This window comes from Rattus norvegicus, chromosome 13 (genome assembly GCF_021556685.1).
Source record: "Rattus norvegicus strain SHRSP/BbbUtx chromosome 13, alternate assembly SHRSP_T2T, whole genome shotgun sequence".
Lineage (NCBI taxonomy): Eukaryota > Metazoa > Chordata > Mammalia > Rodentia > Muridae > Rattus > Rattus norvegicus.
In genome coordinates, this window is record NC_141546.1 from 50,448,071 (window position 1) to 50,474,413 (window position 26,343).

At 44.0% G+C, this 26,343-nt stretch overlaps 1 protein-coding gene across 2 annotated transcripts; it reads left to right on the forward strand.

The window, feature by feature from the left end:
* The first annotated feature begins 1,109 nt into the window (after positions 1–1,109).
* Positions 1,110–26,060, forward strand: Ddx59 (DEAD-box helicase 59). 2 transcript variants are annotated; one of them, NM_001190820.1, is made up of 8 exons: positions 1,110–1,237; positions 2,690–3,504; positions 5,342–5,509; positions 10,335–10,424; positions 18,358–18,609; positions 19,683–19,835; positions 20,465–20,593; positions 25,648–26,060. In NM_001190820.1, exons 2-8 carry the CDS (start codon positions 2,701–2,703, stop codon positions 25,909–25,911), a joined length of 1,860 nt encoding a protein of 619 aa, NP_001177749.1. In that variant the 5' UTR covers positions 1,110–1,237; positions 2,690–2,700; the 3' UTR covers positions 25,912–26,060. The 2 variants fall into 2 exon arrangements, with proteins under 2 accessions (NP_001177749.1, NP_001005535.1); NM_001005535.2 differs by lacking the exon at positions 10,335–10,424.
* Positions 26,061–26,343: the final 283 nt, after the last annotated feature.

Below are 26,343 nucleotides of genomic sequence, written 5' to 3' on the forward strand. Positions count from 1 at the left end.
AGACCAAAGTAAGAAAAAAATGATAAAGTTATGAATAAACATTAAGTTGAAAGTGATTATTTATATTGGAAAAGGCAAATTACATGTCAGCAAACATAGGTAAGAGTTATTGTAAGTTGCAACCCTCAACTCAGAAAAATGCATTTAGTGTACTTCCTATAGACAAAAGATGCAAAATGATTCCATATTCACATGTGTTGTAAAACTAAATACATTCTTGACAGGAACAATATCCCATTTATCTGGTCAGTAAAGTCAATTTCTATAGTACATTTCAGCGAATCATAGAAAAAAGTTAATAAAAGCAGATACTGGAAGGCCACACACATATATAGTATGTATTATTTTTAGAGCGCTCAAAAGTTAAACAAAACATTGTCAGCCAAAATGTATCTACCAAAAATGGCAAGCTGAACACACACACACACACACACACACACACACACACACACACCAGGACGAAGGAAGTAGAATCCTAGAGATACAGAAATAAATAATTTAGCATTTATTAATTTACTAATGCCAACATAAAATCAGAGTTTTGTTTTATTAGTATTTTCACACTTAACGTAGCTGGTAAATTTAATTTTGCATGCATTAAACATTAGGTCGAAATGAATCTTTAAAAAAAAAAGACTTGACACCCAAAATATCATCTCTATTTCCCTGCTTCTCCTGTCCTACTTCCTTCCCACCCCAACAGAAGTAGAAGTCCTGGGACCTGTCGGGCTGGCTGTTCCAGAAGTTGGCAGAGCAAAGACCACGCGTTGGAACTTGGAAGACTTTGGGGATTGGTTTTTTGGTTTTTGGTTTACATAGCGCGGGGCGGAGTGCTGCAGCAATGAATTTTGGCATATCAACTATGCCAGATCAAGTTGCTCCGTTTCTGGAGTTATTCTCAGCAGCTGAGAGAAGGTTTTCTGGCCCACTCAAACTTCCCACTTTCTAAGCGTGGCGGCCCCCGCCCTTCCTTGGCAATTCTTTCTCACCAGCCTACTCCCTACTAGAGTCTTCCAAAAGGATTCCCACATCCGCCCGCTACCCGGTGCACCGCCCACCGCAGCACGTCACCGCGAGGGCGTAGCCAGGTGGAGCTCCGCCTCCCGTTGCGCGCAGGCGCGGGACCCTCAAACCCTGACTTGGTCTGTGGAGCTTCCCGGCTTCTCGGCCGGAGGCTCGGCCTAGCGCCTGGAAGGGAGCGGCCCGAGCGGGAACGGACGCGGCCGGGTCCGCGCGGGTGAGCGTGCGCCGCCCTGGCAGCTCGTGCCTCCGGCTCCCGTTCCTGTGCTCCATAACCTGCGTGCTAGACGGCGGCTGCGGGTTAGATCACGCCGCTCGTCCCGGTCCTCGTGACGTGCGCGCGCCTGGAGCGCGGGCCCGCGGGCGGATAGGGAGGGAGGGAATGCGCGGGATGCGGGCGTTGCCTAGAGCAGGAGGAGTGGGTTGTAGGCTCTCTGCCGCCTGGAGCGCCCCACCCATTCCCGCTCCTCAGAGAAACTCTAGGCGGTTTGGGTGCCATGTTGTTGTTGTTTTTTTTTTAATGGAAAATGGGTGCTAGCGACTTCTTAAGTTTTGTTTTGTTTTTTGAGAAAATTAAGTATATTTCATAGTCCCAAAATGTTAAACATTCTTTCCCCAATTTGTGAACACACTAATTTGTGTGTTCTCCAGAGCAAGAATACTTGGTTTCTAACACTTAGGAATTGCTATTTGAATAAACTTAGTTCCTGTGTAGCTGGGTTCTTCATCTGCTTCTGTGTGTGTGTGTGTGTGTGTGTGTGTGTGTGTGTGTCTGTGTGTCTGTGTGTGTGTGTGTGTGTGTGTGCGCACGCGTGCGTGTGTATTAGTGTTTTTCTTTGTAATGTGGAACTCAGGTGCCAGCAAAGCACTCTACCACTGAAGTACATTCCCAATCATAATATATGTAAATATACATGTATTTATTATTATATATGTATTATGCAAGAAATTGTGTGTGTGTGTGTGTGTGTGAATTTAGGGTTGTAGTAAACTTACTTTTCCAGATTGTGAAGCAACAAAGAATGAGCACTCTTATGTATATAAATATAATAGGTTTTTTCTCTGTTTAAGCTGATGTTTTGATTTTTTTTTTTTTTTTGGTTCTTTTTTTCGGAGCTGGGGACCGAACCCAGGGCCTTGTGCTTCCTAGGCAAGCACTCTACCACTGAGCTAAATCCCTAACCCCGATTTTTTTTTAAGATTCTTTTTTTTTTTTCTTTTTCTTTTTTTCGGAGCTGGGGACTGAACCCAGGGCCTTGTGCTTTCTAGGCAAGCGCTCTACCACTGAGCTAAATCCCCAGCCCCTTTTTTAAGATTCTTAATTGTGAAGTATCTTCTTTTGTGGAAATGCAATAGAAGGATATGCTGTAGAATTTCTATCCTATCTGCTCCATAAAAGTACAAAGGATTGGTCAACAGAAATAGGTGGCGTGTGCAGGAAGGTTGTGGGCAACTGTAGGCAGTGTTTCATACGTCCTTGTCTGAGGAAAAAGACTCTATCCCTTACCCCAGAGGAAACTGATAAGTGGAAGAAAAGTTTGGCTTAAGTAAGGATATGATGTCTTCACTATTGCTTTGAGTAAAATTCTCTTGACACAAAATTGTATGGGGCTAGCATGTGAGCTTAATGGAGGGTAAAATATATCTCATGGTGCCATTTCCTCAACAGAATGTTGAAGAATGTTTGTTCCAAGATCTTTGAAACTCAAGAGGAATTCTAATGATGACCTCAAAAGCTGCGAAGCCAAAAAAAGTAAGCCAGAAGCGGCAGGCCTTCAGCTGGAAGGAAACAGAGAAACTCTGGTCCTCGAATCAGTTACTAAGGAAGCTGTCACAGCAGACAGGCCCGGCAGTGCATCGAGCACATCCAGCCCTTCTTGCCAGTTGGCTGAGGTTTGTTCCACAGGACCTGATCAGGGTGTGAAGGACAGCCACCCATCTGAAGAGCCGGTAAAGTCATTTTCCAAAACCCAGCGGTGGCCAGAACCTGGGGAGCCCGTCTGTGTTGTCTGCGGTCGTTACGGAGAGTATATTTGTGACAAGACCGACGAAGACGTGTGTAGCTTGGAGTGCAAAGCAAAACATCTGCTGCAAGTTAAGGAAGAGGAAGGATCATTAAAACCCAGCAGCCCACAGGGAGCTGCTTCCGAGCCAGAGTCCCCACTGGATGCCTTTTATGTCTACAAAGAGCACCCCTTTATTGTGGCCCTCAGGGACGACCAGATTGAAACCCTTAAACAGCAGCTAGGAATCTCAGTCCAAGGACAAGAAGTTGCCAGGCCCATTATTGACTTCGAGCACTGTGGCTTCCCCGAGACCTTAAATCAGAACTTGAAGAAGTCAGGCTACGAAGTGCCAACTCCCATCCAGATGCAGATGATTCCTGTGGGGCTTCTGGGAAGAGACATTCTGGCCAGCGCAGACACTGGCTCAGGGAAAACGGCAGCTTTTCTCCTACCTGTAATTATCCGAGCTTTACCTGAGGTAATTTACCGATCCGACATGTCTTCCTCTCAGAAAGAGACGCAGAATTTGCCAAGTTTCATTGACTGTAGCTGGTTAAATCTGCAAGCTGCAGCTCAGCATCTGTAAATGAAGTCGCTGAGGTGCTGATAATTTTCCTTTGCTTCCTGTGTGAAAACATCATTTCAGAGAATATTCTTTTCATTGTTGAACGAAAGATCTCTTCCTGGAAGGTCTAAAAATTAATTTCCTTACAAGACATTTTATTCTTCGCAGGTTTTCTATAAAAGAACAAAGTTTTGATCTGCAGGAAAAACCCCTGTTTACCAGATGGATGAGCTGCAGTTTATGTCAGAGAAGCCTCTTAGGGTTTGGAGGAGCTGGCATTGCATATTAAAGTTAGAATGCAGTTGCAGCATATCAAAGTATATTCTTTTTTTTTTTTTGAAGCATTGATTTAGTTAGTTATGTGGGTACTCTATTTGCATGTATGCCTACATGACAGAAGAGGGCATCAGATCCCATTACAGATGGTTGTGAGCCACAGTGTGGTTGCTGGGAATTGAACTCAGGACCTTTGGAAGGGCAGTCAGTGCTCTTAACCTTTGAGCCATCTCTCCAGTCCATAAAGTATATTCTTATGTATAACCCATGGTGCATCTTTAAATAGTCCTGCTGGGCCTGATGGCACAGGCCTATAATCCCAGCCCTCCAAAAGCTGAGGCAGGAGGACTGGGTTGGAAACAGCCTAGGCTATACATAGTAACACCCCCCTCCCCCCGTTCTTGAGCAAAACAAAACGAGAAATGGCGTATAAAGCATTTTCACACTCAATTTCACAAATGCTGAATGTTTATTTTCCCAGTACATGCCAAGAGTCATCATCTGACATGGCTTGGAACCAGAAGGATTTCAGATCTGGGAGTTTGTCTAATTTTAGATTATTTATATAGACTTTATTGGCTGAGCGTTCCTAATTCAGAAATCCAAAATACAAATTGCTCCAGAATCTGAATCTCTTAAAAAAAATGTAATTTCATTTAAGCATACAGGTGTTTTCCTGCACATATGTCTGTGTAGCACATGTGTGCCCTGTGTCCTCCGAGGCCAGAACAGGATCCTGGATCTCTCGGAACTCCAGTTGTAGGAGGTGGTGAGCGGCCATGTGGGTGCTGGGCATGAAACCTGGGTCCCCTGCAAGAGAAGCCAGTGCTCTTTTCTACAGCCCCCAGAATCTGAAACTTTTGAACGCCATGTTGGTGTTTAAAGGGCGTTCTGGTTCTCGATTGAGGATATCCAGTCTGTCCTGGTGAATCTGTGGGCTGTGCATGTGAAGAGTGAGGAGTGTAGGGAGAGAGGAAGAAAAGAAGGAACCGCAGAGGAAATGGTGAGGGAAACTCTAAGGCACAGCTCAAACACAAGATGGTTAAACAGTGCTAAGGGGGAGCGTAGGATGTGGACGCCTCTCACGCATCCGCACATGAACTTCAGTCCTTTGGCCAAAGAAAGATGTAAATGTGTGAGTGCAGAGAGGGAAGAATTCAGGTACCAAAATGCCAGGCTTTGGTGGGTCTTCCGTGTGAACCAGGGATTCCACCTTGCAAGAGGAGTGCTAGAGATTTGAGCACACCTTTCTCTCCTTGCTTACTGTGTACGCCCTCCTCACTTTTGGCCTTTAGCTGTACATCTAAGTTGGGTAAGAAATAGGTTCATGTTCTGATCATTTTTGGAGGAAAAATAGGCATGGGGTGGGCAAAAGGCTCCTATCTGGGGCTGAAGGTGTCACTGTGAAGGGCTTAGTCCGCGTCAACAGAAATTAATTGTTGGGGTTTCTAAGTTGTTTTTCTCCTCTTTTCAGGATAAAACTCCATCTGCACTCATTCTCACACCAACACGAGAACTGGCCATTCAGATAGAGAGGCAGGCCAAGGAACTGATGAGGGGGCTGCCTCGAATGAAGACAGTGCTTCTCGTGGGGGGCTTACCTTTACCCCCGCAGCTCTATCGCCTACAGCAGCATGTGAAGGTAAGCACCTGTTTGAGAGAAGGCCCTTGAAGGTTCTGTAAGCAACAGAGGAAACAGTGTGTGTGTGTGTGTGTGTGTGTATGTCTGTCTGTCTGTGTGCATCTGTGCCTGTGTGTGTGTGTGTGTGTCTGTGTGTGTGGTGTGGTGTATCTGTGTGGTGTGTCTGTGCCTGTGCGTGTGTGTGTCTGTGCCTGTGTGTGTGTGTCTGTGTGCATCTGTGCCTGTGTGTGTGTGTATGTGTGTGCGTACACGTGTATTCTTGAAGGTGAAATTTTAATTAGCTTTTAGCTTTTTGCCTATGAGTATCTCCCCCCCACAAAGTTAATTTTATAGCTAGGTCTAGTAATACACGTCTGTAATCCCAGCACTGGGGGTCGAAGCAGGAGTACGGCTGAGAGTTTATAATCAGTCTGAGCTACAGAGTGAGTTCTGGACCAGTGTGTGCTATAGAGTGAGAGTTTGTCTCAAAAACCAACAAACAAAACAGACAAACAACCTAAAACAAATAGCTTGTTTTACATAGGAAAAGAATAGAATACAATTTACTGCCTGTGTGTTGTATACTAAGCTCTGTTGGCCATTCTCCTGCACGTCGTCTCATGTAGCCATGGACACAGGTTTGCATATCCTGTCTTTCATGGCTGAGGAGGCAGATCTCAGAAGCTGGGGTTTATATAAGTGTTCATAGCTAGTAAATAATAATTGCCCAAACTAGAACCTTCCTTTAACCGACCTGCTACCCCTCCGCTGTACTGTGTGCACTCTTTGTTTTCTGATACATGAAAGCAGTGTGATCGAATTGTAGCCATGTTACTTGCTAATGATGTCATCAGTACTTGGCTTGGTGAGCCCCAGTTTTCTTGAGTTAGAATGGGGGTACATACTTGTCAACTCAGCTTAAGAGCAGGTTGGCACAGGGACCCACTAGGAAAGGTAGACGGTAGCTGCTGTTGGCCCCAGGGTTCCCTGCTATTACCATTTTAGTTTCTGGGATGACAGGGAAGTTATGAAGTTCCAAGGGAGGAGCTGAGATGCTAGGGAGCACTGTGAAGAAGAGACAACAGGTACTTGCCCACAGGTATGAGAACACTGTGGTATTTAAAAACCCTCTGTTAATACCTATCTTACCTACAATAAGTGTCATCAGATGTGTTTGGCAGATTTAAGACATGTAAAATACACTTGTAAGATACTACCAAATTGGGGTTGGGGATTTAGCTCAGTGGTAGAGCGCTTGCCTAGCAAGCGCAAGGCCCTGGGTTCGGTTCCCAGCTCCGAAAAAAAAGAAAAAAGAAAAAGAAAAAAAAAAGATACTACCGAATTGTAATTAGTGGGAAATTGGAACGTTGATATTCACTGTAGACCTCCACTATATAAAACAGAGAAAAGTAATATTTTACTAGTGAAAAATTATAAGTTCGGTAGTATATATTTATAAGGTTAACCATTAAAATATTTTATGAACACCGAATTGGGTTACTAGAGCGTGCTAGAGTCTCATACAAGCGTTTGACCTACATCTACTGCCCAGCACTGGAACATTATTATGATGCAGGTAGACATGTAGGTGCAGTTTTAACCACCTTTAAATAGCTAGCCTTGGAGTTCTTCTTCTTCTTTGGGTTCTTCGTGACAAGTTTGTATATGATTGCAGGCCATCAACTTCAGATCATCCACCACAGCCTCTGAGTGTGGAGCTTGGTCTATCCAGCTGGCTCCATTTCCATTCTTAGAGAAAAATAGTTAGTACATTGGTGGTAATCTCCAGATTTCAATATTCAGATATTTAGGTGACTAGATACAGTATTTTCATACCTTAAGGAAAAAAACTTCAAATTGAACAAAAGAAGCCAGTACAGTGTAAGAAACTTTTTTTTCTCCCAGGTCATAGAAGTAAGTCTCTGACTTGATGTGTCATTGCTCCTGTATACTTGAGAATGTGACTCCTACAACCAAGGGCATTATTCTGCATGCCCATAATGCAACTCTAGACTCAGCAAGTTAACACTGATGTATTTGTATAGATCAGAAATTAACATGTCACCACACTTCGGGACCCACTCCCATTTTAATGATTCTCCCACCTCCTCATACACAGTCTATCCTATACCTGGCTCCCTCACCCAAGAATTCAGCTGAAGCTGGATGTCGTAGCAACACCTGTAATTCTAGCACTATGGCTTCTGAGGCACAGAGACTGAAAGCTAAGGCCGTCCTGGGCTAGAGTGGGAAAGCCTATCTTAGAAAGCGGGCATCAGGGCTGGAGATTTAGCTCAGTGGTAAACCGCTTGCCTAGCAAGCGCGAGGCCCTGGGTTCAGTCCCCAGCTCCAAAGGAAAGAAAGCAGGCATCCGAAAGGTAAATAGGTACAGCAGGGTCATTTAGTATATTTGGATGATGTCTGTGATTGTTAGTGTTGTCAGTGGGTCACCCAAGAGACTGGCCTTAGGCATGGCCCCAGGGGATTATGTTGATTGTATCAATGGGGAAGACCCCTTTTAACTGTAGTTTGACCATTTCCTGGACAGGGGATCCCCGATGGTATGAAATCTAAGATGTGTGCTGATTACTAGCATGTGGTTATCTCTCTGCTTTCTGGTTGTGAGTGCGGTCTGAGCAACTGCTCCAAGTCTGTTGTTGCTGCTGCTGTTGTAACACTCTTCAGAGGCCTGGGGATAGGTTGGGAAAGTCCACACTGCCTGCTTCCTCCACAGAGCAGATGGAGCCTAGGTCTCCTCACCACTAAGAGCCTGCTCCAAGTTCTCACCACTCGACTTCCCCACCAGTACTGGACTGTACCCTTGAATTGAGACCCAGAACCCGCCCTTTAGCCCTTAAGCTGTTTTGCTAGGGTATTTTATTACAGCACCAGGAAAAGAAAGTAAGACAGCAGCACATACGTCTCTTTCATCTTCAGTCTGTGGTGATTCTTTAGTCTTTGCATTTTCTTTTAATGATTTTGACACTTCTGAGATTTACAGGTCTCTTTTTTTGTTGTTGCTGCTGTGACTTTTGTTCATTTAGATTTTTAAAGAATGTGTATGAGTGTTTTGCCTGCATGTACGTATCCACACCATGTGCGTGCCTGGTGCAGAGGACCTGGAGTTGTGAGCCACCATGTGTGTGCTTCGAACAGCTAGTGCTCCTAACCACTGACCCATCCTTTCAGTCTGCTTTTTTTTTTTAACTTTTGTGTGTATATGGTTCATATATGTGATGTATGTGCACATGTGTGTGCAGATGTGTACTCCTGTGCACTTGTGGAGGTGGAGGAGGACCCTGGGTGTCCTGCTCTGTCACACTCTGAGTTCTTCCCTTAGACATGCTTTCTTACTGGAGCTATAGTTCCATAGTGCGGGGATCACAGGCACACAGACTGCCATAGCCAACTTCTGTGGGTACTGAGGATGAAAACTCAGGTCCTCCTGTTTGGACAGCAAATGTTCCTGCCTGCAGAACCAACCCCCACCTCCACCCCAATCCCACCTTTCTCTCCCTCTTAGTCTCAGCCTTGCAATACTCTTGAATCAGCACTGAAATGCTGCAGTTTCCAATGTGCTCTCCCGTGCTCAGATTTCAAACCATTTTAAAGAGAAATACCGCCTGGTCTTTTCATTGCATCCCGTGTGATGCTAACTTACTGTTTGCTTCCTTGAGGTGCTGGGTGGTGCTCCCGTCCCCTGCTTGCTAGGTAGGGAAGCATGCCACCAGCCAGCTCTACCACTGCCTTGCCAATGCTAACTTGCCTTTTAACTGCAAAGTTTATTTTTTTTCCTTTTGTATTTAGTAAATATTTTGGGAGAAGTACTTTGAGATATGCAAATGTCTTGAGTTCATGGTGTGGGATCAGGTTTCCTGTTTTCTGTGATTTGGTTTGACCCTTATTTGGCCAATAGAAGAGCCTTGAGCTGGTTTCTGTAGCTTTAGATACAGTCTCCATTATCTCTGAGTACTTACTCTTACTCTCTACTCAAGGAGACCCTGTTTGCCTTACATTTTCCCTAGCCAGTGCTGTACTTAAGCTTTTTCTCAAGGAAGCCCTTAGCAGAGAGACCCACTTCAGGGACTACATGGGTGTACTTTTTGTTGTTTTTGCTTTTTTAAAAGATTTATTTATTTTATATTTATGCGAGTGTACTGTCATCTTCAGACACACTAGAAGAGGGCATCAGATCCCATTACAGATGGTTGTAAGCCACCATGTGGTTGCTGGGAATTGAACTCAGGACCTTTGGGAGAGCAGCCAGTGCCCTTAACCGCTGAGCCATCTCTCCAGCCCTTGTTCTTGTTGAACCATTCACCTTTCACCCATTGACCCTCTAGACTGCTCTCTGTGTACCAGGCAGACCTCTACTTAGTGTCTATCCTATGTATCGCAATAGCACTTAACTTTATTTGTTTCTCCCCATAGATACAGGTTGTGAGAGCAGAAACAGTGTATGACTTGTCCATTGTGGTACTTTATATAGTATATAGAATATGCTAGGTAATCAGTAAAGGTAGAAAAAAGGCCAGGTATGGTGGTGCACACCTACAACCGCAGCATTCAGAAGGCAGAGGCAGGAGGATGGCAAGTTCAAGGCAAGCCTGGGGTACATAGTGAGACCCTTTCTCAAAAGAAAAAAGTTAAAAAAACAAAACAAAACAAACAACAAAGATCAAATAAATGAATGAATAATACCTAACTTGAAATTCATCTTTGGGGCTGGGGATTTAGCTCAGTGGTAGAGCGCTTACCTAGGAAGCACAAGGCCCTGGGTTCGGTCCCCAGCTCCGAAAAAAAAAAGAACCAAAAAAAAAAAATTCATCTTTGCTCTTTTCTTCAGGTTGTCATAGCAACCCCCGGACGACTTCTGGATATAATTGAACAGAGCTCCGTATCGCTCAGCGGCATAAAGATTGTCGTAGTAGATGAAGTAAGTAGGGATGTTTAAAGAGCGTTAGTCAGGGGTGGGTGATGCTGTACAGGTGTGACCCGAGCTCAGGCCAGGCCTGGGCATGGAGGCACAGATCTGAAACCGCAGTGCTAGGAGGGCAGCGAGACCGCTGCAGCTTACTGGCCAGTACAGCTAGTTCGTGAGCTCTGTGTGCAGCGAGAGGCTGTCTCAGAATGTAAGGTGGCTGGCTGGGTGGATAAGGGCATGTGCCATTCAAGCCTGACCATGACAGTTAGATTCCTGGAACCCTTGTAAAAGCCAGATGCACCAGCAGCCATAACAAACCGTGAGAGAGACGCTGCCTCGAACAAGGTTATCCTCTGACCTCCACACATGCATCCTCACACACAGCCATGCACGTGCACGGTAAAATCAGTGTGTAAGATCAGATAGAAAGTGACTGAGGGAGATGGGCACTATCGACTTCTCACCTTCACGTGCATGGGGATGCCTTGTACGTGCACTTACCTGTAAGCACACGGATACTACAATACATATTACAACATTGCAGCCACGTGGTGTTGTATGATTTACTTAAAAGTATATCATAGCTATGTAGTAACATTGTCTATTCAGAACATTTTTCTCAGTATGAAAAAAAAGATCCAGGGACTTGTGAGAATTTACTCTTCTGGGTCTTAAGCTGACATCTATGTACACCACAGCTAAGACAAGGCATGATTCATTCAGTTAAACCGAAGCTATCTTCCTAGGGAAAAGGACACCCAAATCAGTGGGTACTATAATCTCCAAGGCAAGGCTGCGGGCTTTTGTTGTATTTTGTTTGGTTTCGCAGTTCCAGGAATTGGCTCTTGGACCTTCTGTATAATAAGCAGGCATGCAAACCACTGAGCTACCTTTCCAGTCTCACAATGCTTTATGCTTCCCGACATTTAAAATAAGCAATGACAATAATAATAATAATTACTTATAGGAACCATCGAAGTAGTTAATAGAAGTTATTTGAATGATATTTGAAGGATAGTTCTTTTTTTTAATATGGGCATTGATTTAGTGGTCGTGAAACTTTTGTTGTTAATTCTATCAGAGAGGCATTTTATAGCTCTGAAGTATCAAATAAAGTAAGTGCATTATTTTATTATACATGTACACGCGCGCACACACACACACACACACACGTTTATTTACTTACTGTGTATATGTGCCCTGGATGTGATACCCAGTTCTCATGCTTATCTGCATGATGTTATGTGGTACAGTCTGTGTGATGATGGTGATGATGATGATGATGATGATGATGATGATGATGATGATGATGATGATGATAGTAATATAGGTCTGTGTGTGTGTGTGTGTGTGTGTGTGTGTGTTTATTTACTTACTGTGTATACATGCTCATGTATTTGCCATGTGTAAGTGCCAAGGTTAGAGGACAACTTGTGGAAGCTGGTTCTGTCCTCCACATGTAGGTTCCAGGGATCAAACTCAGGTTTTCAAGATTGACAGCAAGCACCTTTACCACTGAGCCATCTTGCCTGCCCTATGTTTTTTAATTAAATTACTACTACTACTACTACTACTACTACTACTACTACTACTACTACTACTACTACCACCACCACACCACCACTACTACTACTATTACTGCTGCTGCTGCTGCTGCTGCTGCTGCTGCTGCTGCTGCTGTGTATGCGCATGTGTATACGTGTGTGCACAGGACCATGCATGCCATGACTCCTGTGTGAAAGTCAGAGGACAACTTTTAGAAGTTGGTTCCTTCCTTCCATCATGGGGTCCAGGGATTGAACTCAGGTCACCAGGTTTTGCTGCGAGTGCCTGTACCCTGAGCCCTCCTGCCATTCTATATCAGCACCACCATCGCATGACTGGCCCCTCACATCATGCAGACAAGCGTTAGAACTGGGCACATGCCATCCTCGCATCCAGGGCACATTTTCTCTGTATTCTCCACTAGCAACAACAGCAGAGGTTTTGTGGTAAAGGTGTGATTTGAGGCTCTGACTAGTGATCTCCTGGTGTGCCCTTGTCCCAGTGAACACCAGGGGAACACCCTCAGGTATGTAGAGATAATGTAGTCTCTCTCCTCTGACCCTCAAGTGTCTGACCCTCAAGGCAGAGTTTGAACTTCTTTTTAATTAATTAATTTATTTTTTTTTTACTTATTCACGTCACAGCCTGCTCTCTGACCTCCTCGGGTTACCCACTCCCACAAACCTTCTCCCATCCCTCCTCCCCTTCTCTGAATGGGTGGATCTCCCTGGGTATCCCCCCAACCCTGGCACTCCAAGTGTCTGAGAGGCTAGGCGCTTCCTCTCCCACTGAGGCCAGACAAGGCAGCCCAGCTAGTAGAACATATCCCATGTACAGGCAATAGCTTTTAGGATAGCCCCACTCCAGTTGTTCAGGACCCACATGAAGACCAAGCTGCACATCTGCTACCTGTGTGTGGGGAGGGTTGGGGAATCAGACTCTGAGAGCCCCAAGAGTCCAGGTTAATTGACTCTGTTGGCCTCCCTGTGTTCTTATTCCCTCCTGGGTCCACAGTCCTTCCCCCAGCTCTTCCCTGAGGGCCCCCAAGCTCCATCCACTGTTTGGCTGTGGGTGTCTGCATCTGTCTGAGTCAGCTCCTAAGAAAACTCGGGCAAGTTGTTTAATCTTATGCAGCAGGAGTGAGGATGAGCAATGTTGGACAAGGTCTCGCAGACTAAGATGTCCAAAAGGAATGAATAATGATGTAACTGAATCCTTTGAAAGGTCTGCCACGTCAGTGTCTTCCTGGATGGCTATTGGTGAAGTTCAGGGTAGACTCATTCTTCTACCTCTTCACAGCACTTTATTATGTATTATTTATTTATGTAGTATGTATGTATGTATGTATGTACGTTTGTATGTATGTATGTATGTACGTTTGTATGTATGTATGTATGTACGTTTGTATGTATGTATGTATGTACGTTTGTATGTACGTATGTATGTATGTATGTATTCGCTTGCTTGCAGCAGGTAAGGGTTCTAGGGCCTGTCAGCCAACATGGAACATTATAATTTAAAAGAAGTCTCCGTTAGTGTGCGGTGTGCCTGACACTCCTGCCCACGGCCTCAGCATTTAAAGGGTTCTTTGTAGCTTAGATGGGGAACGAGCAGACAAACAGCCTTATCGGTTGTTTGTGCAAAAGTTAGCTCAGGAATGCTATGTGCAGATTAAGCAACTCCAGGTATTTTAGCCAGAATTGCAGAAATATTTTCATTGTGATTCAAATCTACATAATACTGAAATTTTGAGGAAAAAAATATACACTTGAATTATACTGTCTGCTGAGATACAGAAATACTCAGATAGGCTGCAAAGGTGGTTCAGCGGGTGAAGGTTCTTTCTGCCAAGCCCGATGACTTGAGTTCAGTCTCCAGAACCTACGTGGTAGAAGACAGCAAACTCCAATGAGTTGTTCTGTAACCTACAGACACCACGTGCATGCACACACGCATGCATACATGCACACGCACACTACAGATAAATAAACAACATCTTTACTTTAAAAATATAGTTAAACAGTATAGTCCAATTGGCAAATATATTTTCTTTAAAACAGCAGATGGGGGGTTGGAGAAATGGCTCAGTGGCTACTCTCCCAGAGGATCCAGGTTCAATTCCCAGCACCTACATTGCCGCTCACAACAGTCTGTAACCCCAGTTCCAAGGGATCTGCTGACCTCCTCTGGCTTTGGGGGCCAGTGTGATCTTTGAAAGTGATCTGTACAACCGTCGCACTATGAAAATAGCCAGAGTGGCATGGTGGCACATACGTCTACCTCCACCTAAAACTGACTGCAGTGCCTAAGGCAGGAGGATCACACAGTCAAGGCCAATCTAGGCAACTCTGATAGCAAGACCAGGCCTCAAGAAAACCAAGACAATAAAACAGAAACAAACAAAAACCCAGACGTGGGGCTGAGGAGAGAGCTCAGTCAGTGAAAACACCCTAGTCAGCCTGATCCCCTAGAACCTACATAAACGAAAGCTGAGCATGGTAGTTCATACTCAGTATAGTCCTAGACCTGGGGAGTGGAGACGGCAGAACTTGGGCTCACCAGTTAGCCAGGCTGCCCTGCTTGGCAAGCTTCAGGCCACTGGGAGATCCTGTCTCGAAAACCAGGGTGAATGGCACCCGAGGTGGACCTGTGGCCATCACAGAGGCACACATGTCTTCCTTCTCCGTCTACATGAACACACGCACGCACGCACTCGAGCGCGCGCGCACACACACACGTACGCACACGCACGCACGCACGCACGCACGCCTGTAAACCCAGCACTTACTTACCCAGCAGAGCAGAGATCAAAGGGTCTCAAGTTCAGGAGCAGCGTGAGTTAATGAAGATGCTCTGATTCAAAATATCAAGGATTGGGGGGAGGAGACATGACCATAGGTTAAGAGGGTCTGCTGCTCTTGAAGAGGACCCAGATTTGATTCCCAGTGCCCACATAGGAGTTTTGGGCTGTCTGCAACTGAGTCTCAGGGGATCTGACACCTAGTTTCTATGGGTACCAAGCACAAGCAGGTACGCATTCATACATGCAGACAAACACAATACGCATAGACTAAAAATAAGTCTTTTTTAAAAAGGATTCTGAATATCATTGGATTGTAAATACTTGCCTAGCATTTGCATGATGTTGAGGTCTATTTATTGCACCATTAAAAAAACATACTGAAAGAAGAGAAAGGTGACTGGATGGGACTGCTTTCCACAAAACAGGTAAAAGTTGGAATTTGTCTTGAGAGCCATAGTTTGTAAACTAGAAGGGAAAGTGCTATAACATAAAATGCTATATTTTCTATATGATATGCTAATTGTTCAGGACAATTAAGGTTGGAATAGCATTAAGAGAGTTAGTGTTTGGACGATATTAAAATATAGTAATGGGATTTGAACTGTTCCTCAGAAAATGGGGGGAAAAATAGAGGACAGATAACATATTCCAATGAAGAGATAAACAGTCAGAAAGCCCAAGCGACTGGTGGAGAAGAAGGAAGGAGAACAACAAGCTTGAGGAATTCTTCCTGAGCAGCAACAGGAAGTGGAATCGGGTAGCTAGGGTGGAGTCAAATTATAGAGGCCCTGAAGGGAGACAGAAGCTTCTGGATTTGATGTGGGAGACAATGAGGCTTTCTAAATTACGAGTTGGGGTATAACATGGTAAAGGTGGTGGTTTAGGGAGGCTATTCCCCTCCTCAGTATACGAGAAATTAAAGAGGAAAGACCCAGAGCCCAGGCAGCCAGCAAGCCAGCCAGTGAAGGGGTCAAGGGCAGTATAGAGGCCCCGGAACTGAAGGGTTAAATCTGAGAGTCACTGTAATCATTTATGAGCCTTCTGAGGACGGCATATGGGGGAAGAAGGCAGCTGGAGAGGTGACTCCATAAATTATAGCTATGCCTTTAATTTTAGAAAGGGTAACTGAGTAAATGTGGGGTCCTGGTAATGCTGTCTGAGTTTGGCCTTCCTGTGAACAGTAGACGAACTGGAACTTGTTTCTCTGTGCACAAGGAGTGCATTGGAATCTGTCTGGTCCTCCAAGAAAAGGCTGGAGGGGAGTGAGCAGAGAGGATGGAGCTGAGGGCCTGACTTGTGAAGCTGGCAGCGGAGGCAGCAGAGTGACAGGAACTGAGAGTGAAGCTCCAAGGAGGGGTGGATGACTCTGCAGGAGGAGGGCCAGGACTAGATAATCCCATGCAGCTTGAAGCCTCTGCTGTCACCATCTGCGTCTCTTGTCAGGCTTTCCCTTTAGCCTAGAATACTCCCACAGTCCCATACTGCTTCTTCCTCTCTGCTTCAGATGAGGGACTTTGAAACTGTCCCCTGTCCCTCCAGATGGGGATGTGGCCTTCTCCCTTCTGCTCTGTTGGACAGGCTGCCAGACTGTATGCTCTCTGTACTGTGAAGCTGGCCCCATAACAGTAACCAAGCACAGGTCTGCCCAACTTGGCCTAGAGATTAAAGCCACCTGAGGAGCAGATAGTTCATACTGGCCTGTGACCCTGGCACTTAGTAGGCTGATGCCAGAGGGTGGGTTCAAAGCCAGTCTGAGGGCACTGGAGGGATAGCTCAGTAGTTAAGAGAACTGGTTATTCTTACAGAGGTCCTGGGTTTGGTTCTCAGCACTCACCTGGTGGCTCACAACCACTCCTAATTCTAGTTCTAAGGGATCCAACAGCCTTTTCTTACGTCCACAAATAGCAGGCAAGTACATGGAGCAGACTTGCATGCAAGCAGAATACTCACACATATAAAATAATAAAATAAACAAATTCAAAGGCAGCCCGAGCTACCTGGGAAACCCTCTCTCCAAATACTAGGAAACAACAAACATGGCCACAAAGCCATAGAACTGCTGGTGTGCCCAGTGAATGTTGTCTAGCCTGACTTTCTCACTGGGATAGTTGGGTGAAAGACTCACTCCAGGTGATTCCTAGATTCTCAGAGGCTTGGAACACTGATGCATTGTTTGTTACATAGTTAGGTTTTATTTGGTGCTTAGAGTTAGTTGACCATGTGTTTATATATAATGCCCTTGGCATGCCCAATATTGTTGGTTTCGTGGATGTAGTGGAAAGGGGTGCTTATGAGCTCTGCCCATAGAGCTGTGGCAGGTGTACCTATCCATGCAATATGGCAGGGACAGACAGTGGGTTTCCCTAGATTGGTAACCAGAGGCAATGCAGAAGCTGAAATTTGGATGAAAATACTTCTGGTGGACAGATTGTAACAGAGGACAACCAACATACATTAGTGGTAAGGTCTCAGTATGCATTTTGAAGAAATACCAACATTTGAACCACAGTCAACACTTAAACCATAACTATCCCCAACATTATTTTTTTAATTTAAAATAATTTTGTTTTATAGTACATATCCATGGCTAGAAGGAAATAAAACTGTGAAAAACCAAAAGTGAACCGTAACAGCCATGGTGGCTCATGCCTATAAAGCTAGCATTGGAAAGCTAAGGCTGGAGAGGTGGCTCAGCAGTTAGGAGCACTGACTGCTCTTCCAAAGGTCCCGAGTTCAATTCCCAGTATCCACATGGTGGCTCACAACCATCTTAGATCTGGTGCCCTCTTCTGGTGTGTGTGAAGACAGCAACAGTGTGCTCATATACATAAAATTAAAAAAAAAATCTTAAAAAAATAAAGCTAAGGCAGAAGATCATGAGTTCAAGGCCAGTCCAGCCTGCATATCAAGAACTTGTTTCCAAAATCTAAGGCCAATAGATGTGGTTCAATAGTGGGACACTGGTGTGTGCAGAGACTGGGTCTCGGCACTGAAAAGCAAAAGTTCAGGAAGCTCCCGGGCCCCATACACAGGACAGCCTCTTGGCTTCTCCATGTTTCAGGGCTTTACTCTGTAGTTCAGTCCTCTTGCCTTAGATTCCTGAGTGCTAGAATCATGGTGCAAACTGTTCCCCCAGCTTAATTAATTTCTTTTTTTTTTTTTTTTTTTGGTTCTTTTTTTCGGAGCTGGGGACCGAACCCAGGGCCTTGCGCTTCCTAGGTAAGCGCTCTACCACTGAGCTAAATCCCCAGCCCCTTAATTAATTTCTTAACTATATTACATTGTTTTGTAATAGAAATAGTATTGTGTCATACAGTGTTTGTTTTCTCCGAGCAATCATTTACATGTTGCCATAATTAAAAAGTGCTTTGTTGATAAGTATGCAGAATATCTATTTTTACAGCTATAATAATAAGAATAATAATCCATATCACTATGTTATAGAGTCTGTAATTTTATATAGCATCTCCCTGTTGGTCTTTTACATTATAATGTATTTTTCTGTGTCTTTAATATCTTCTGTTCTTAATCACTGTCTTACCTGAGTGGTTTTGGTTTAGGGCTGGGTAAGCCTCACTGAGAGTGCCTTCGTTTCAGGCTGACACCATGTTGAAGATGGGCTTTCAGCAGCAAGTACTGGATGTTTTGGAACACACTCCGAGCGACTGTCAGACCGTCTTGGTTTCTGCCACAATCCCAGATAGCATAGACCAGCTTGCAGACCAGCTTCTGCATAATCCTGTGAGGATTGTCACCGGGGACAAGAACCTGCCCTGCTCCAGCGTGCGGCAGATCATCCTGTGGGTAGAAGACCCAGCCAAAAAGAAGAAGTTGTTTGAAATCCTAAATGTGAGTATTCAAGCTGTCAGCCATGTTTGGTCACGTGTGTGTGTTCTCGCAGCTCCAGGGAGAGTGACACTTAAGGGAAGCTTGGGGCAAGTCTGGTGCAGATATTTAGTGGTAAATCCCTTTACCTACATTGGAATCCTGTAAGGACCAAATTAAGTTTCGCTTCTGATGTTTGGTTGAAGCAGGCTTTTGCTATGTGTTCCTGGCGTGCCTGAAGCCATCGAGCTTATGACACTCCCGCCTCCTCGGTATTGGGGTTAAAGGTGTTTGCTGCCATGCCCAACTCAAAGTTTTATTTCTGAAGATAAGCAGTATAGATGTCTAGTAATTTGGGGGAGATACATTTTGTTTTCCTTTTGAGGTCTCTCAAGCTGGCCTGGAACTCATAACCCTCCTTCAGCTCACAGTGTGCTAGGTAAGCAGTGTTTGTGCCACACCTTCTGGCTTAGAATCCTGATTATGCAAATATATGTAAATGTGAAGATTGCTCCTCGGGAGTTGGGCACAGTGACTCCAGCCTATGATCCCCGTATTTGGGAGGCGGAGGCAGAAGAATAATAGCCTTGGATTCGGAACTAGAAATTGAGCTCCAGTGAGCCTAGGCTACAGAATATGATCCTCTCTCACATACACACATTCACTCTCGCACTCACACTCTCAGAAATCCTCAATATTTTAACTTTCAAAAATTATATACATGCTTTTTAAAGTTTTTCTGTCCTTGAGACTCTGAACTAATTTAGGCAAACTTGTTGGAGTGGTTAATATACGCCAGCAGCTACTTACAAATATGGCGTCAAGTTAAAGGCAGCTTGTGCTGACCAGTGAGCACAGTTAAGAATTTAAATATATTTGTAATATTAATGATGAAAAAAATGAGATGAGAAGGCTGTGCATTCTTAAATGAGAACATTAGTTTTAGAATATGTTTTTTATTTTAGATTATAAAATATAATTTCTTTTTAGCACTATTTGTAAACTGTTTGATAATAACCTCGTGCTAATTGTTTCAGAGACGTTTTCCACATAAACTATGCTCTGTGAATAATTTAATTTCTTGTTTCCTTTTTCAGGATCAGAAGCTCTTTAAGCCTCCAGTGTTAGTATTTGTGGACTGCAAACTTGGCGCAGATCTGCTGAGCGAGGCGGTTCAGAAGATCACAGGCCTGAGCAGCACATCCATCCACTCCGAGAAGTCGCAGGTGGAGAGGAGGGAGATACTGAAGGTGGGGTCTGCGTTCTGTGTTCTCTGCCTTCCAAGTCTGCCTTCCACGGCATTTTCAAGAGATGGCCTGTTACCAGCTGGTTACATGCAAAAACAGACCTTTTTAGTCACAGGGACCCCAAGCAAACGTGACTATAATTTCCTTACTCCTCCTGCTCCTGTGTGTGGGAGCAATAAGCCTGCTGTCTAGAGGATGTGTGCTAGATGGAGAGCTATTCACAGTCTACCCTTGCTGAAAGCAGGTCAGTTTGGCCTGAGGAAGAGCAGAAGCTCGCCGTAAGACGAGATTTGCTTGAGTTAATTAGTAAAATAAATTCCATGGTGGTTAGGGAGAACTTGAGCTATATTCATGTTTCGAGAGTAAGAATTCTATTTCTTGAAACGCTATTGCAGCAAAATACCGAGGTTAAAAAAAAAGTCAGAATTACACATGCCATATAAAATAAGTTCTAGATAGTGATTTTTTTTTAACTTATTTATTGTTCTTTAGACAGGTTTCATTATGTACCCCTAGCTGGCCTGGAACTCTCTCTAGACCAGGCTGGCCTCTGTCTCCCAAGTGCTGGGATTATAGATGTGCACCACCACTCCTGGCCTGAATAGTGAACATTGTTTTTCGTTATTGGAAAGGGACTACTGGAAGGAGACTATGAAGTGGTGGTGAGCACGGGGATCCTGGGCCGAGGCCTAGATTTGGTCAACGTCAAGCTGGTTGTGAATTTTGATATGCCTTCAAGCCTGGATGAGTATGTTCACCAGGTAAGAGGCATCTCTCTCCTGCTAGGTCGGTGTTGAATCTGATTGAATACGCTGCTGTCTGGGTGGGAAAACATTTTTAAAAAACAGAACACAAAACTTTACATGTTTTTAGTCTTAAAAATATGTATATACAGGGTTGGGGATTTAACTCAGTGGTAGAATGCTTGCCTAGCAAGTGCAAGGCCCTGGGTTCGGTCCCCAGCCCCGAAAAAAAGAAAGAAAGAAAAAACGTATACACACACACACACACACACACACACACACACACACACATATGGCTAGGGCTGGAGAGGTAGCTTAGCAGTTAAGAACATTGTATTCCTAGAACCTATCTATAACTCTAGTCCCAGGCTCTCTGACGCCCTCTTTTAACCTCCTCAGATCCCAGGCATGCACGTACATCCGGGCAAAACATTCACTCTCACACATACAATAATTTTTAAAAACTTAAAAAATGAATATATATACTTAGAGACAAAATTTTGGTTCTAAAAACTATATACCCAATCTATATTAGAAACTGGAAATGAGTTTCTTTAATGTTGGGGGTAGAAGAGACGGCTCAGTGGCTAAGAGTACTCGTTGCTCTGCAGGGGAGTTGGTTCTGATCCCCGCACCCACAGAGCTGCTGAAAAGCACCTGCAGCTTCAGTTCCAGGGGCCCATGTACCCTCCTCTGGTGCTCGGTCTGCACCGGTGCACAGAGAGCAGCAAAATACTCATACACATCAATTAGATCTTTAAATGTCAAGCACTAAATTATTGGTTGATTTTTGCCTCTTTTTCTTTTATTTCCTTCACTGAGCCCTCTGGTAGTTTTTATGTTTAGAAAAGAAAGCTGTTTTGAAAGATGGCTTTGAGTTGCTGTATGTGGCCAGAGTAAAGGTGATACTTTAAAATGCTTGTTGTCTCAGGAATCGAGCTTCTCGTCACATCCTTACTTGTCCTAGTCTTTCACCTTTTAAAGTTTCATTTTCTCCTTTGCTGCCAAGAGTGACAATGGCCTTCTTTCTGGCAGAAACAGAGCCTTGCTTGGTGCGCTGTTATCTCACAGCTTCTCCGTCTTCCTTCTCCGGCATCGCTTACACACCCAAGTACAGCCTTTCTCAGATGCACTTGGTCGGGCTTACCTCCCGATGCCACGGTGACTTATGCTTTCAGCGTCTGCACTGTGTGACTGCTTAGACTCAGCCAGGAATTAAATATCCTGCAGGAGATAATTGTTGGAACAAATGAAATGTTTCCTTTCAAGCATTTCATAATTTCAGGTAGAAATTTTTTCTGAAATGTTACACTATTGAGACACTTCTTTGCCTCTTAGAATATGCTATTTATAGTCATTTAACCTTCTATCCCAAGACTCACTCTGTGGCTTTCATCACTACAATATGGTGATGACCTCTGGGCTTGGTGAATATGTAAGGTCTTTTGACTCCGTTCAGATGACTCTGGAGCTAGCTGGTTTTCCTGTTCTGTGCCCAGCTCTTAGATTGTTTCAGCTCTTGAACTAAGTATCTACAGGAAGAGTGTTACACATAACAAAAGGCATAAAATGAGGAGTAAGCCTCTGTTTTTTTGTTTTGAGACAGGGTCTCTGTGTGCGGTCCTACCTGTCTCAGAATTCAGAGATCTGCCTGCCTCTGCCTCCCAGGTACTGGGACTAAGGGTGTGTACCACCACACCTGGCAGTGAGGCTTCTTTACATTTGGTTCTGCCTTTGAGTTTTGGCAGACAATAGTTAAGAAATTATATTACACATGCACATGGGTACACATGTTTGTGTATCAGTACATGTAAAAGAGACCACATCAGACCTACTGTTGTGTGCCTTGCTTTCTTAAATCTATCTCACGTGTCTTTTCTCATCAGCATGCATAACAGGTATCATTTAATAACTGTTCACAGTAGAGAGCGCTTACTCTGTGGCCAGCCTAGTCAGTGTCTTCACTAACTTGCCTGGCTTGTCCTGTTTAAACTGCTACACCATGTTATATTGTGTGACGGTGCTGTGCGTTAACAAATCCTTTATTGATTGTTACGTCTCTCATGTTTTATTATGGAAGAATGCTGCCGGAACTTTGGCGTACTTATCCTTTTGTGAGTGTTTCTATACAGTAACTTCCTCTGGCTGTGAGCCTGGTGGTCAAACCAGGAGTGGCAGCTACAGGAGGCTGAATCAGAAGGATTGTGTAAACCCAGAAGTCTGAACAGCATAGCAAGGCCCTATGTTTCACAAAAGTCGAGTAGAAGTGCTCAGTCAGTGCTGTTTAGTAGAGATCTCCGAGTGGCCGTTTTTATCTTCAGTGGTAGAAAGTTCCTAGGAAAAGAAAGTTGATATTAGATAGCATCAATTCAGCAACCTTAGAATTCATAAAATATTGGAAGTCATTTTGTCTTATACTGTGTATTAAGCCGGAGACTGTGTGCATGCTGGGCAGACACTGAACGACTAAGCCACAACCCTGACTCCTTTTTTAAATTTTGAGATGGCATCTTTCCGAGTTGAACAGGCTAACCTGGAACTTGGAGTGCTTTTGCCTCAGCCTCCCAAGTCCTTGGGATCACAGGTGCCCACTGCCTGCTACAGCTCTGTATCTTGTTACAAATTATCAATAGCTACAGGTCGCATACTGTACAACCCACTCTCTTTTGCTGCTGCTGTTTTGGGCTATTTTATTTGTTTGTTTTTATTTTGTTTTGGTTTGGTTTGGTTTGGGTTTTTTTGCTTCTTTTTTTCGGAGCTGGGGACCAAACCCAGGGCCTTGCGCTTCCTAGGCAAGTGCTCTACCACTGAGCTAAATCCCCAACCCCCTATTTGTTTGTTTTTTGTGACCGGGTTTCCCTGTGTAGCCCTGACTGTCCTGGAACTCACCCTGTAGACCAGGCTGGCCTCAAACTCAAGAGATCTGCCTGCTTCAGCCTCTTGAGTGCTTGGATTAAAGGTGTGCACCACCACTTGACTGTAACTCACATATTTAACGTAAATTCAAAAATTAAATGTTTTAATATTCATACAGTTTAATATATTCATACAGTCAGTTTCAGGAAATTTTTACCACCCTAAAAAGATGGCCCATCGTCAGCAGTCATTCCCCATTCCAGAGCAAACACAAGCCCCTCATCTGCATGCAACCGCTTGAACTCTGTCTCCCCTCATCCCCGTGCTCACACTCTGCTTCTGCCTCTGTACATTCGGCTCTTGTGGTCACTTTGAATAAAAGAAATCATGCCATGTGTGGCCTTCTATAACTTTCTTCTCTTACTTAGCACGTCTTTAATATTTACTCATTCTATAGTATGTATATTTATACTTTAACTTTTTTATTGCCCAAAATATTTCATTCTGGTATGCCACCTCTGTGTACCTATTCACTAACCGTGTGTTTCACTTTTTGGCTGCTGTTAATATCAGTGGCCCTACTGTGAATACTCTGTACAGATTCTTCTGTCCACACACTTTTATTCCTGTTGGCCAGGATCAGAACTGTTCATTTCCATGTAAGTCCGTTTAACATCTTCAGGACCTGCTGGACTGTTCTCCAAAGTAGCTTTTGCACGTTCTTCAGCAATATTTGAGTTCCAGTTTCTCTACGCCTGCCAGCTGTCGCTGTTCTCTGACTGGCTGATTTTGAAGTCAAGGTTTCATTAGTCTGTGTGGTTCATGCTGACCTCGTCTCTCAGTGCAGCTGAAGGTGACCCTGAGCGTCTGGTTCTTCTGCTGGGAGTGCAGCACACACACACCACTGCACTGGGTTTGTGCCCTGCTGCGGTCTAACCCAGGCAGGCCCTCAGTGACAGTCTAAGGCCTCCCTAAGTAAGAACGAATGGTTCATTACGGCTTTGCTTTGCCTTTCCCGGTGGTGATTGGAGCCTCAGGGACATCTTTTCATCACTTACATCCTCTTGGATAAGGGTCACATCCTTGGTCCAGGTTTTAAATTAGTTTGTCTTCATTTTAAAGCCTTAAATATTTTATGCATATTCCAGAAGAGTATATTTTACCAAATACATGATTCCTGAAGTTTCTTTTCTTTTGTGAGTTAGAGCTATTTTTATATTAATTATTTTATTGGAACAATCCAGTGATATACTTAAGCAAATCAGATACAAACCACGTTTGCTTCCTTACTTGGCAGTCCCATTCCCTAGAGGCTTCAGTCCTTGTAACTTGCTTAAAGTTTGTCTTTTACAACCTTAAAACTCCCCTATATCAGTAGGGACCATCAGTTCACTCCACTATTTTCTCCCCCCCCCCCCTTTTATGACTGGGTTTCTCTGTGTAACCCTGGCTGTCCTGGAACTCCCTATGTAGACCAGACTGGCCTCAAACTCAGAGATCCCCCTGCCTCTGCCTCCCAAAGTGTTGGAATTAAAAGTGTGCCACCATACTTGGCTCACTTCAATAATTCTGAGTTTAGACTTTAGATTTTACATTTCAATGTAAAAGTTAGCCATGGCTCTGTCTTCTTCTGAAAAACGTTCTAATTTAATTCATTTTGAATTTAGAAACAAGTAGAGTTTGTGCTTGCTACGGTTTTCCATATTTGAAAATTTGTGTCCATTTAATTCTGTCAAACTGAGAACTCTGTCAAATGGCTTAAATCTAACATTTCAAGGCACAAAGGCTAGAACAAACAATGCTCCTCTGACTTTTCATTAAAAATAAGATAGCAAGAAATGTGTATGTTGGCATCCTCCCTATATACTATATACTATATACTATATACTATATACTATATACTATATACTATATACTATATACTATATACTATATACTATATACTATATACTATATACTATACTAACATATCCAACACACAGTCCAGAGAACACTATTAGGATTGCACACATGCACACATACATACACACCTCACACATGTGTGCGCATGCACATACACATGCATGCTGACAAAAGAAAAAAGGAAGGAGGCCTTATTTGAATGTTAAGCTGTATAAATGCCTCTAATAACAATCTTCATTTCTCTTGAAATGAATGAGATTTGAAGATGTCTTTTTGCATTGTTTGTTTGTTTTGTTTGTTTTTGTTTTCTGCAGGTTGGCAGAGTTGGGAGACTGGGTCAAAATGGAACGGCAATTACATTCATCAATAACAACTCTAAAAGACTCTTCTGGGATGTTGCCAAAAGAGTGAAGCCCACGGGATCCATTCTCCCGCCACAACTCTTAAATTCTCCTTACCTTCATGAGCAGAAGAGAAAGGAACAGCAGAAGGACAGACAGACACAGAGCAGCCTGGTCACAGGGGCCAACCTCATGGACATTATTAGGAAACACGAGAAGAGCAGTTCACAGAAGTGACCTGGCCTGCCGTTTCCCCTGGGTTAATGCATTGCCATCCGAATCTCAATGGCTGCTGTGTGACTGCGTCTGTACACTTGTGCGAGCAACAGAGGGATCTCTAAGTTCTCTTTTAATTTAATAAAATCCGTACAACAATATTGTATTTATTTCCGGTCACAATCCTTGTGTTTCATGAGCAGAGTCAGAAGGTAAATTGCTAGCACAACTTCCTTCTGTCTCTCTGGCCATCATCCCACTGTTTAAGTAGGTAGCTCCAGAGCCGTACTGTGGAGCCCGGACTCGCCCCAGCAGGGCCTTACTCCACGTCCACACCGGAGCTATTGTTGAATGCTTTGGAAGAAAGTGAATGGTTTCAATTGTGGAAACTGCTCAGAGGCATTGAAAAGAAGTACAAAATGTTTAGCTTTGTAACCCGGTTGTTTTCCTTTA